The sequence below is a fragment of the Aquarana catesbeiana genome, linkage group LG02, assembly GCF_042186555.1.
Source record: "Aquarana catesbeiana isolate 2022-GZ linkage group LG02, ASM4218655v1, whole genome shotgun sequence".
Classification (NCBI taxonomy): domain Eukaryota; kingdom Metazoa; phylum Chordata; class Amphibia; order Anura; family Ranidae; genus Aquarana; species Aquarana catesbeiana.
Genome location: NC_133325.1, coordinates 772,014,296 through 772,026,922, shown reverse-complemented (window position 1 = coordinate 772,026,922; position 12,627 = coordinate 772,014,296). Strand labels below are relative to the sequence as shown.

The 12,627-nt window shown below is 45.5% G+C and overlaps 1 protein-coding gene across 2 annotated transcripts in view; it reads left to right on the top strand.

Annotated features, from left to right (window-relative positions):
• LOC141129350 (cell surface glycoprotein CD200 receptor 1-like) overlaps window positions 1-12,627 on the top strand; it is a 65,411-nt gene that overhangs the window by 43,515 nt on the left and 9,269 nt on the right. For both annotated transcript variants that reach the window (XM_073617324.1, XM_073617325.1), the window contains exon 3: window positions 1,286-1,549. In XM_073617324.1, coding sequence (XP_073473425.1) covers window positions 1,286-1,549 — 264 coding nt within the window. The remainder of the gene's footprint in view (window positions 1-1,285; window positions 1,550-12,627) is intronic.

Genomic DNA, 12,627 nt, shown 5'->3' with positions numbered 1-12,627 from the left:
TACATAAAATGATCTCCGAAATATATCATGATGCAATGTACCCATGATATAAATGTTATCCAAATGTATAACCATACAGATAATAACATACACGATATTACCAAAAGTATTGGGACGCCTGCCTTTACACGCACATGAACTTTAATGGCATCCCATTCTTAGTCCGTAGGGTTCAATATTGCGTTGGCCCACCCTTTGCAGCTATAACAGCATCAACTCTTCTGGGAAGGCTGTCCACAAGGTTTAGGAGTGTGTCTATGGGAATGTTTGACCATTCTTCCAGAAGCGCATTTGTGAGGTCAGGCACTGATGTTGGACGGGAAGGCCTAGCTCGCAGTCTCCACTCTAATTCATCCCAAAGGTGTTCTATCGTGTTGAGGTCAGGACTCTGTGCAGGCCAGTCAAGTTCCTCCACCTCAAAACTCGCTCATCTATGTCTTTATGGACCTTGCTTTGTGCACTGGTCCAAATAATTTGGTGGAGGGGGGGATTATGGTGGGGTATGGACTAAGACTCCATTAAAGTTCATGTGTATGCAAAGGCAGGTGTCCCAATACTTTTTGCAATATAGTGTATATGGCATAAAAGTGAAAATAGCAACATAATGGGGTTTACAAGCAATGTGATAACAGGGAATGAGGTCAGATTGATATGATCTCATAAGCTGTACACTCAGTGTCGGCAAAAGTGGAAGGTCTCTGTATGGCTATATCATGCTTGAATCATTGTATAGTAAATGTTAATGTGACCTGGATTTTCCATTGAAAAATAAACCTTTTGTGGCTATGGCTTGATGTGTTGAATGAGGATGGTGAACATGTTGTATACAGTTTCTCATAGCTGTGATGAATTATTATTGAACTGCAAGGTTGTGCTATCTTAAAAAGAAAAGATCATCCCCTCTCCCAAAAGACAACAACACATCAGGCACAAAGACTGGTGTCTATACTATTAACAATCCATACAGGCTCCCAAAACTACCCCCCCCCCCCCCAACTCCCTTTAGCAATGTGTAGAATGCAGCACCTAGTACTCCTTCATTGGCCTCATTGGCCAACTTGGTCACAGTAATGAAAATTCATGTCACCAACCTGGTTATATTGTCAGGTAGGGAGGTATAAATCCAAAGACTGGCTGGACTAAAACACAAATCTTTTGGCAGGTAAAGCAGCTCCCATATACAATATGTCTTTCATCTCTGTAGTTAGCGATTTGTTTGGAGTTTTATGTAAGGAAATGCAAAAAGCAGAAGAGGGTATAAAAAAGTTTTTTTTATTATTTTCAGTGACACCAATTGTATTAATAAGGTTAACCAGCTCCAAGTCTGCTGAGTGCCAAGCTATTGGAGGGCATCCTGCCGCAACTATATGGTGGAACTCATCATTCCTCTATGAAGTCACTAATACAAATTCCAGGGAAGAAAACAAAACCACTACAGTAACCAGCACTTACACCCAGAAGGAGGACAATGAGACTGAAGCAATGTGCATTATTCATCATCCAGCATTCAAAAGTCCAGTGGTATTAAATATTACAATACCCGCCACAGGTATGTTGTTTATTGTTTATCTCTCCATATTATTTGTATTATTTTGTATCTCAAATTCATGGTTTTATAGGGTGTTATGACTGTGCCCTTAAAATAACTCTGTACTTTCCTTCAGAAGGAGGGGGCAAACATTTCTCCCACCAAGCAGTACACACTTCATTTTTCTTCACTTGACCACCACTATGTTTATAGAGTTTGGTGTAGTGGATAGTGGAGGCTGAAGTTGTAGTAGATAGTGGAGGCTGAAGTCGTTGTAGTGGATGGTGGAGGCTGAAGTTGTAGTAGATAGTTGAGGCTGAAGTTGTTGTAGTGGATGGTGGAGGCTGAAGTTGTTGTAGTAGATGGCAGGGGCTGAAGTTGTTGTAGTAGATAGCAGAGGCTGAAGTTGTTGTAGTGGATGGTGGAGGCTGAAGTTATTGTAGTAGATAGCAGAGGCTGATGTTGTTGTAATGGATGGTGGAGGCTGAAGTTGTTGTAGTAGATAGCAGGGGCTGAAGTTGTTGTAGTAGATAGCAGAGGCTGAAGTTGTTGTAGTGGATGGTGGAGGCTGAAGTTGTTGTAGTGGATGGTGGAGGCTGAAGTTGTTGTAGTGGATGGTGGAGGCTGAAGTTGTTGTAGTGGATGGTGGAGGCTGAAGTTGTTGTAGTGGATGGTGGAGGCTGAAGTTGTTGTAGTGGATGGTGGAGGCTGAAGTTGTTGTAGTGGATGGTGGAGGCTGAAGTTGTTGTAGTGGATGGTGGAGGCTGAAGTTGTTGTAGTGGATGGTGGAGGCTGAAGTTGTTGTAGTGGACGGTGGAGGATGAAGTTGTTGTAGTGGACGGTGGAGGCTGAAGTTGTTGTAGTGGATGGTGGAGGCTGAAGTTGTTGTAGTGGATGGTGGAGGCTGAAGTTGTTGTAGTGGACAGTGAGGGCTGAAGTTGTTGTAGTTGATCATGGAGGCTGAAGATGTTGTTGTGGACAGTGGGACCTGAAGTTGCAGTGTACAGTGGGAGCAGAAGCTGTGTATTAGACAATGGGAGCTGAGGTAGTTGTAGTGGGCAGTGGGAGCTGAAGTTGTTGTAGTGGATAGCTGAGGCTGAAGTTGCTGTCCTGGATAGTGGAGGCTGAAGTTGTTTTGGACAATGGAAGCTGAAGATGTTGTGATAGACAGTGGGAGCTGAAGTATTTGTAGTGGGCAGTGTTGACGGAAGTTGTTGTAGTGAACAGTGGAAGTTGAAATTGTTGTATAGATAGTGGGAGATGAAGTTCTTGTAATGGACAGTGGAAGCCAAAGTTGTTGCATTGGGCAGTGGAAGCTGAAGATGTTGTAGTGGATAGTGGAGGCTGAAGTTGTTGTGGTGGACAGTGGGAGCTGAGGCTGTTGTAGTAGATAGTGAGGGCTGAAGTTCTTGTAGTGGGCAGTGGAAGCTGAAGCTGTTGTGGTAGACAGTGGGAGCTGAAGTTTTTGTTGTAGATAGTGGAGACTGAAGTTGTTGTAGTGGACAGTGGGAGCTAAACCGTTTGTAGTGGATAGTGGGAGTCAAAGTTGTAGTAGACTCTGAAGTTGTAGTGATTAGTGGGGCTGAAGTTGTTGTAGAGGACAGTGAAAGCTAAACCGTTTGTAGTGGATAATGTTGGCTGAAGTTGTTGTTGTAGATAGTGGAAGTTGAAGTTGATGTACTGGATAGTAGTTTTATGGAAATGATTAAGAGCTCCATTCGAGCTCAAGGTTATCTGCTGCTGTCTCTAATTTGAAAAGTGTTGATATGCATGCATATAAAAGTAAACACACTGAGACACGCTCAGTTTCGTTACTGTTACACTTCTGATTTATTCAAGGCGGTGTTAATGTTTTATACACACAAATACGTCATTGCTATGTTAGTCTAATAGGTACATCTCATTGGTTAAGATAGAAAAGAAGGTGGATAATTTTCATAACGAGGTTTGGCTCTCTTTGTTCTTATCTCCAGTTCCGCGTTCTTCTGTGTGTGGGAGGTAGGGGGTACACGCCATTTTGAGAAAATATAGGAACAGAGCAAATCTGTATACTTATATAATGAGTAAGGAGAAAAATATGTATGCACATAAGAAAATAGACATTTTCAGATTACTATTATTATTATCTACATCACATTCCTTCACAATCCCCCCTAAAATGACTATTTTCTCTTTTCTGTCCCTAATACTAAAGGTCCTACTTTTTAGCCTGGCCCTTCTCCTCAGCAACTCTTTTAGGCTGTATATAGAATTGGGCAGCAACTGTTCACTTCCCTCCTCGATACAGCTGGAGAGGTGCAGTCAGGCGCTATCTATCCCTATAACCCTATAGGATTGTGAGATTATGGACAGGGAGTGACTGTGGAGGAGTGAAGGGTTTATCATCTTCCATCATAAGGAGGTCCTCTTCTTCTTGGTGGAGAAATGTAGGTGTGCTATTGTCTACAGCCTTGCTCATTAACTTTTTACAAAAGATAGAATACAGCATACAATCAGGGCTAAAAGAACCAGGATTATTAATACCGTTACCCGTATCTGGGCGAGCACCTTCTGCCACCCACTCATCCAGCTAAAAGATTGGTCCCATGGGTCTGTGATACCTGAGTTCTTCTTCAACTCTAGTGACAGATCTTCTAATTTCTTTATAGCTAAAGTAACCTTACCATTTGGGCCAGTATTATCAGGAATGTATGTACAACAGGTTCCCGGTTTTTCATATGATTTTACAAAACACCTCCTTTCCCCACTAGCACCATGTCTAAGGCCATCCGGTCCTGGAATGTCATGTAGGAAGTGGGGGCTAACTGATCAGAAATTCCCTGGAGGGCATCTTTAGAGTAATTTACAAATCTCTGTTGGTTATAATATGTGTAGTGTCAGGTCACCTAGAGGCTGGGTGACAGATGCACACCGTTGGGATCAGGAGTGCACCGCAAGGTAGTGGACCCTACGGCTGACTGCTGCGGATTGTACCCTGGGAGGTTCAGGAATCAGGTCTACTGGATCACTGACACAGATCCCACTGGGAGCTAGAGCATAGATTCCCCAGGGCGCGGAGTCTAAGAGCCAGCGGGTGTTCACCAGAGCCTCTAGTGGTGAGGATGGACTGCGCTGCAGTCTGGCTCCAGGTCGCGGTCCCCAGGGTCTCACAGCTCACGCTCACGGTAGACTACAGGAGATGAGGAAAGAGGGAGCTGTCTGGAACATCAGGGTCACAGGCAAACAGGGATGGCCGGGAACAGGCCAAAGTCGGTAACAGAAATCAGATGTAGGAAACATAGCAAGTACACATAGAGGCTAACACACAGTGGTTGATCAGCACTGCTGGCTTGCAGTGCACAGGTTAATATAGGGTTCCCTGATAGGGCCTGGGGTGGGGCCATGCTTATAGGGGAGGTTACAAAAGCAGTCTGGTGAGGGTCAGCTGGTCTCTAGAGATGAACACATGGAGACAGGTATGCTGATCGACAAACTCTATTGCATAACCATGACATGTAGTTAATCCAATCTACATTCTTGCTGACAGTTGTTATGGGGATCAAAGACTCAAAACCAGCTTTTACCTGATCCCTGCCTTTAAACTCATCAGGGACCCCCCTTGTAACCCCTATGACATGTATGTATACATGAGGATCAAAGCTTCCGGAGAGAGCTGCTCGCTTCCTCCTCTGACTGTGTGCTGGGTCAGTGTATGTATCAGGGATATCTTTGGTTAGGATATGGGGGCTTTCTATTTTCATCTTTTTTGTCTAATGCACTCTGTGGTCGCCCATTCTGGCCCTGTGTTCCAACCCACTGGCCCCCACAGAAACCACAACTCTGTCCCCAGTAACTGTCTGTGTGGCATACATATATGTCCTTACCGTCAGGGATATCACTGTACCAATGGCATCACCATGAAGGGTCAAACGGACAAGGTACTATGTCACAGTAATCTAAGGTAAAGGTGGTCACATGTGTACCTGAAGAGTTACACCAAAACGTAATTATGTTATCATTTTTGTGATGGCCACCTCCTGGGCCCCTCCCCCCTAGATCAAACAGAAAAAGGATATGCAGCACCCGAAAACACGCTCTCCTGCAGTGATAAGCGTGCATTCAGGTGTTCTTCCTGGCCAACTTGACTGAGGTAGCTGTGGTCAGCAAAACTTGGAATGGACCATCATAACTTGGCTCAAGGATCTCCAGACAGTAGTTGGTGTGTTCCTGTATCTGATTCAGGATCTGGAATGGAAGAAAACACCTGGACATGCATTCAGGTTAATTCTCGTGATAATGTGGTTACATAATTAGTCAACACATCAGACTGCAACTGTAACTATTGTGGAAAGTAACAACCAAGTCTGGGGGCTGAACCAAACAAAATTTCATAAGGGGATAGGGCATGTTTCCCCTGGGGGTGTGTCTGACACTGAACAGGGCAATGGGCTAACTGTCTGGCCAACTCATGTTAGTCTCTTGGGCCATCTTTAACATCCTGTTTTTAGTGTCCCATTCATCCTTTCTACCTTCCCGCTACTTTGAGGGTGGTATGGGATGTGTAGTGCCAACTGAACCCCCAGTGCTGCCCAAATCTCTTTTGTAAGGGTTGTTGTTAGGGCTGGTCCCTGATCTCTCAATATCACCTCTGGGACCCCAAATCTACATACTATCTCACTTAGTAATTTCTTAGCTGTGGTCCTGGCAGTCATGACCACTTCCACTAGGGCGTATTCGAATCTGCCACTTCTTGGCACTTGAGAATGATCAATTTGCATCCTCTGGAATGGGGTATAGGGCTTTTGCCAGGTGCTTCTTCTGTGCATTCTGGGTTACATTTGGTGCAGATAATGCATGATCTGCAGAAGCTGTCGGTCAGTGGAGTAACTCTTGGTGCAACACTTGTTGATAAGAGAGTTCATAAAAGTCTTTGTCAAGTGGGCAGCTCCATGTGCCCATTGCACCACGGCTGGGTACATACTCCTGGGTAGACAAGGCTTCTTGTTGCACTCGAATAGTCCATTTCTGAGAGTTGTTCCTCTCTGTTTCCAGCTTTCCTTCTTATCCGGACTTGCTGTTTCCTGTAGTTCTTTTAGATAAACTCTGTCCACTGGGAAAGTCTGTAAGGTAAGCACGGGGTGGTCTTCTTCTACCACCCTGCTGTCCACTTCCCGCGGACCACCAGCTGTCTGTTTGGCAGCTGTATTGGCTCGATGATTGCCTTAAGCTTCTTTTGAGTTCATTTTGTCGTGTGCTTTTACTCAGAATAGTCACTTGGGTTGAGAGAAGCAAGGCATCAATCAAGTTTTCACAGGTGTTCCTGCAGCCATCAGGAATCCTCTGTCCTAGATAACACCATAATCATGGGCAATGCTGAAAGCATATCTTGAGTCCATGAATGTTGGCTCTTTTTCCCTCTGCCCATTTACGTGCTGTAGTAAGTGCTTATAGCTCTGCCTCCTGTGTAGACATCACCGGTGTTAAGGCTTCAGCTTGTAGAACAGTGTTTTCAGTGGTGACTGCGAGGGTCACGGAGGTAACAAGTCAAGACTCTACTCCTCCTCCTCCTTTCCCCCCTCGAGAAGTGGAAGAAGGGTGGTAGGGTTCAGTGTTTGACAACTTAATAGAGTAATGCTGTCCAGTAGGAGGGAACACAGGAGTCTCAAGTGTCTGGTAGTGGACAAGTGTTTCGGCTGGATCTTGGTTGAATATGGCAACAACGTCATGGGGAACAAGCAGAACGAGGCAGTGTCCGAGGACCAAGTTCAAAGTTTTGTCAAGCAAGTCTTGTGTAGCAAATCCAGCTCGCAGACACAATAGGCCTCCTCTTGCTACCGCATCCAGCCGACAGGAATAATATCCTATGGGGCGTAGGCTGATGCCGTGTGATTGGGTGAGTACACCTGCAGCATGTCCCAGACGTTCGGATACAAAGAGCTTGAGCGTTTTGTCGTAGGCTGGGAGCCCTAGCGCCTGAGATGGCACACTTGAGGGCCTCAAACTTAGATATTTCTTCAGGAGACATCTGGAAGGGGTCTGATTGCAGAGCATCAGTAGGAAGGCTTCTGGAATCCATGCTCTGCACTAGGAAATTAGTCCAAGGAAAATGACAGGTGTTGAGCACCACTGCAATTTGGGCTTTGAGGCTCTGCAGCCCTGGTTGGCAAGATAGCACAACAGGCTTTCTGAGGTGACTTCAACAGGGGGTAAGTCAGCTGCACAAAAGAGAAGGTCATCAACATGTTGGAAGAGAATCACTTCCGGGTGTTCCTCTTGTCATGTGTCAAGGATGATAGCCATAGCTTTTGCAAACTGGCTTGGAAAGTTCTGTGCCCCTTGTGGCACAACTGTTTAGGTATGTTGCCGTTTCTTTCCGTGGATGAATGCAAAAAGGTACCAGCAGGAGGGAAAACGTTTGTAAGGTCCACCTCTGTGAGGTATTTTGCAGTCAAAGGCATCCACAGTAGGTACCTGGTTCTCTTTTTAGGATTCTCTTCTTGGGGTTATTGTGGTTTCCGGGGCAATGAAGCGCCCTCTTTTAGCTTGACTGAAACTGGTGGCACCTTTAAGTTACCGTTGTCTCCCGGTCCTGTGGACCATAGGCACGCAGGGATTCTGTCAAGTACTTCCTGCAGTATTGAACTTGAAGTTTTTTTTCTTCATTAAGTGTCATCAGGAGAGACAGAGAACACAAAGCAGATTAGTCTTCTAAAGATAGGGGAGTATGTAACTTCATCCCCCCTTCAGGCGTGTCCTGATTGAGGCCTGTAGTCTGGACAACACATCAGCTCCTAGTAGATTCAAGGGACATGTAGAGGACACCACAAATCTGGCAAGCAAATCAGGAAGTGGAAAGGAAAGAATTATTAGGCAGGTTCACCGCCCTCAACACACTTTTGGCTGCACCCCTGTCAATCTGGGACATCTTGGGGCTCTGCATTCTTTTTTGAAGTGACCCCGTTTCCCACAGTTGTAACAGGTGATCCTTACCCTGGTATTGGGCAGTGGTGGTGGACGAGTGTAGGCGGGATCTTCGTCATGGGTTACCATGAGGGGCGTTGGTTTTTTACCTTTTTGATTTTCTATACCTCTGGCCACCAACAATAAATCAGACATTTTCATTGAATGGTATTCAGGGCGGGCCACCATCAGGCTTTTTCTGATATCCTCTCTGAGCCCTGAAACAAAAGCAGTTGATAACATGTGTGTGTGTGTCTTTATGAGTCTAGCATGATACTTCTTCACACACTACCCTTTATCTTGGGTAATATCTTGGATTGTGGTCTTCTGATCCGTCAACTTCTCCTTTGCCCAGTCGTGGAGTTGTGCACAGAACTCCACGCCTGAGGTGTAGGAAGTGGCACTTGTCAGGCAGGCATCATTGAAGGCCATCTGCATGACTGGCCAAAAGACATATCCTGCTTTGATTTGGCATAGTCTGATCAAGTCTCTCCAGGCAGCTGAGTAAGTTTCTTGTATCTGCACTATCCTGTGGTAGAAGGGAATTGGCTGCTTCTCTGGGTCAGGCAGACTTGTCACTAAGGCCGCTGCTTGTGATAGAGTAAAAGCGACATACATCACTGGTGCCCCTTCTGGTAACCGAGACTGTTGTTGGGGCAGGGGCTGACAAGAGGCACTGTTCTTTACGGTTGCCAGCATGTGTTTGAGATCCTCTCGGAACTGAGAGTCTGGAGCCGGATTGGGGGTTAAATCAGTGGGTGGCCTTGCTGCCTGCTGTCGGGCTTCCCATTCAGATGCTTCTTCATCATTAACATATCCAGCCTGGGAATGTGATGCTCCCGTATTGGGGAAGACAGGTGTGTGGTATGAACCATCTTGGTCTAAAACAGGGAGGGCTGGGTACAGGCTGTTTAAGCTTACTGGGTGTACCAAGATGGCCGCCGGCAGGAAGTGCACTGGACTGGGTAGAAAGTGAAGGCATGGGTGCACTAAGATGGCCGCCGGGCTGAGTTGTCACAGTGGGTTGTGCTTGGGTGGTGAGAAAGGAGTGGTTGTTAGACGGAGGGCAGTGCTGTCCCTCCCCTCCTTTGTTTAAAGTTCCAACATATCATCAGCTATACATACATAATACAATCGCCATCTTTCTTAACTTCCTTTATCCAATTTTCTTTATCACACAGGATTTTTCTCCCTGTCTCTTCAGCAACATAACTTTTGCCATTTCTTTCAACTTTGTTAACTATTTCAACATCTTCTTTGCAATATCACTTTCTTTTCCTTTTTTTAAAAGAGAAAAATCACTTTCTTTTTTCTCTCGTACAACCAAGGGGTTAATATTTTTCTCAGCGTTCTTATCAGCAAATTCCTTCGGTGGGAGCTCATAAGACTAATGTACGGTTAATCTCAGAACAAGAACAAACACATCAGGGGTAGTGAGGAGCTACGGCCCGCGACCCAACAGATCCTTCGGGTAGCCTCCTTCTCTGACTTTCACCAGTCCCCACCCCCTCTCATGTATTGCAAACAATAAACCACAAATACACTCAGGACAGGACATTACACCTGTCACTCTTCGAACTGCAAAATTTCAGCAGGCTAAAATAACCACAAGGGCAGTCCACCCTGCAAAATAAACACGTTTATAGACGTTTGCCACAAGGGAAACAATCTCATGCCAGAGGCCAAAAGCTCATCTGGATATGAGACTACCCATTCACACATGTAGCACTTCAGGCTGCAAAGCCAGCAGCTGAAATTCCTCTCAAAGGTTCGTCGAACCTAGAGTAACAAGTCTACAACGTTTGCTACACGGGAAACAATCTCATGCCAGAGGCCAAAAGCTCATCTGGAGATGAGACTACCCATTCACACATGTAGCACCCTTAGACTGCTGAGTTTCGTAGCCCAAAGAATGGCAGACAGTGAACAAAGAATACAGTCAGCAGAAACCCATTGGCAGGTTCGTTAAAACAACCTCAGGCGAGGAAATACCTGCCTCTAAGACAGTCTCAGCATACCGACAGAATCCAGCCGTCAACCGAAAGATAAGAGAGTCGTACAGTGGTAAGAATATAAATCAACTCACCGGTACTGTTAGGGCTGCGCAAGACCCCCTCTGTTATCTTTCAATTAACGCCCGAATGCTTGTCGCGGTATAACTTCGACCGTAGCCTGAGGTCCCGGGTTTCGGCACCAACTTTTATGGTTCTGATTAAGAGCTACAATCGAGCTCAAGGTTATCTGCTGCTGTCTCTAATTTGAAAAGTGTTGATATGCATGCATATAAAAGTAAACACACTGAGACACGCTCAGTTTCGTTACTGTTACACTTCTGATTTATTCAAGGCGGTGTTAATGTTTTATACACACAAATACGTCATTGCTATGTTAGTCTAATAGGTACATCTCATTGGTTAAGATAGAAAAGAAGGTGGATAATTTTCATAACGAGGTTTGGCTCTCTTTGTTCTTATCTCCAGTTCCGCGTTCTTCTGTGTGTGGGAGGTAGGGGGTACACGCCATTTTGAGAAAATATAGGAACAGAGCAAATCTGTATACTTATATAATGAGTAAGGAGAAAAATATGTATGCACATAAGAAAATAGACATTTTCAGATTACTATTATTATTATCTACATCACATTCCTTCACAGTAGGAGCGGTGGTTGTAGTGCATAGTAAGCTGAAATTGTTTTTGTGGATAGTGGAGGCTGAAATTGTTGTAGTGGACAGTGGCAGCTAAAGAATGATCAATTCTACTCGATAGCCCATTGCCTGCTGAACAAATTTAAACACACTCCCAGCTGCTATAGCAGGCAGGTGTGTATTTAAAATCACAATCTACCAGCCACTTGTTTATAAAAGGCTGTTAAGGAGGGGAAAAAATACCCCCCCCCCCCCAATTCATATGAGACCTACGCAGACTGGTATATCAGGTAAGGACTTAACTATACCAGGCCACATGGGGGTGGGGCCTATGTTGATTAGAAAAAAATTTAGCTTCAATCACAAAGAACGTCGCCTGCCAATTGTTAAAAGAAAAAAACATTCAATATGCCACTCAGTCCACTCACACTGCACATGACAGATCTTCAGAGCTGTTATTAGGTTTATATAAGGGGGTGGGGATGTGTGACATCATTCACCAAAAATGTCCGTACTTGGTTAGTAATGTCACTACCACCCTGCCCCTTTGCTTACACGGCCAAGGATTTTGGGTCATGTAAGTGAATGGGGCCAGGGAAGTCACTGATTGTTAAGGTCTCGGTAGTCCCTGTACCCTCCGGCTTCCCTATGCACCATTGACAGTGGGAAGCTGTCATGTACTGTATAATAATGGTAGTAATAACGCTTAACTGGTGGTTAAGTAAAAATTTGGAGGGGGGTGGCGTCAAGCAGTGCACGCACAGCCACCCGTCTGGTTGGCCAGGTGCCCCCCGGTGGGACTGTTACCTGGCACTTACCCCGTCTATAGCACGGGCAGCTCTTCTCTCCAGGTGGCAGCTTCCCCTGCGTCTCCTCCTCAGCATCACGGCAGCTTCCACCATGCGTCGCCTCCCTCCTCCTCCTAGGCCAATTGGAACGCTTCTCTTTTCGGCCAATCGGGAAGCAGGAAACGAATAAGGAAGACAATAGTGAATGTTAATTTGCTATTGTCACACAACTGGGTGGGCTCAGGATGTAATGCTCTGCGCCCCAAGCCACCCTTTTCTGAAGCCTATTAGAGTCTTAGGCTCTAATCTTGTGCTTAAAAAAAAAAAAACCCCAATTGGAATCCATGCGTCCTGCGCCCTGCATGTAAATTAGGAGGTCAGACTCATGGATAGGGGGGGCGGCACCCGTGCGCCCTGCATTACGGGCTGCCACTGGCTATCATGCATGACATTTGGCTCCTGCCGAATAGGCAAGTTGTAGTAGTGAACAGCGGAAGCTATTGTTGTTGTGGGGGACAGCGGGGGCTGAAATTGTTGTAGTGGACAGTGAGAGAGGAATATTTAAAAATTATATAAACCAATTTGTAATTTGTCAGTGCCTTAGGGCATAGCTCCCAACTGTCCCTGATTTGGAGGGACCTACCCTGATTTGGAGCAATGTCCCTCTGTCCCTCATTCTTCCTCATTTGTCCCTCATTTTGCTCTGATCTATATAGTTGTATATAA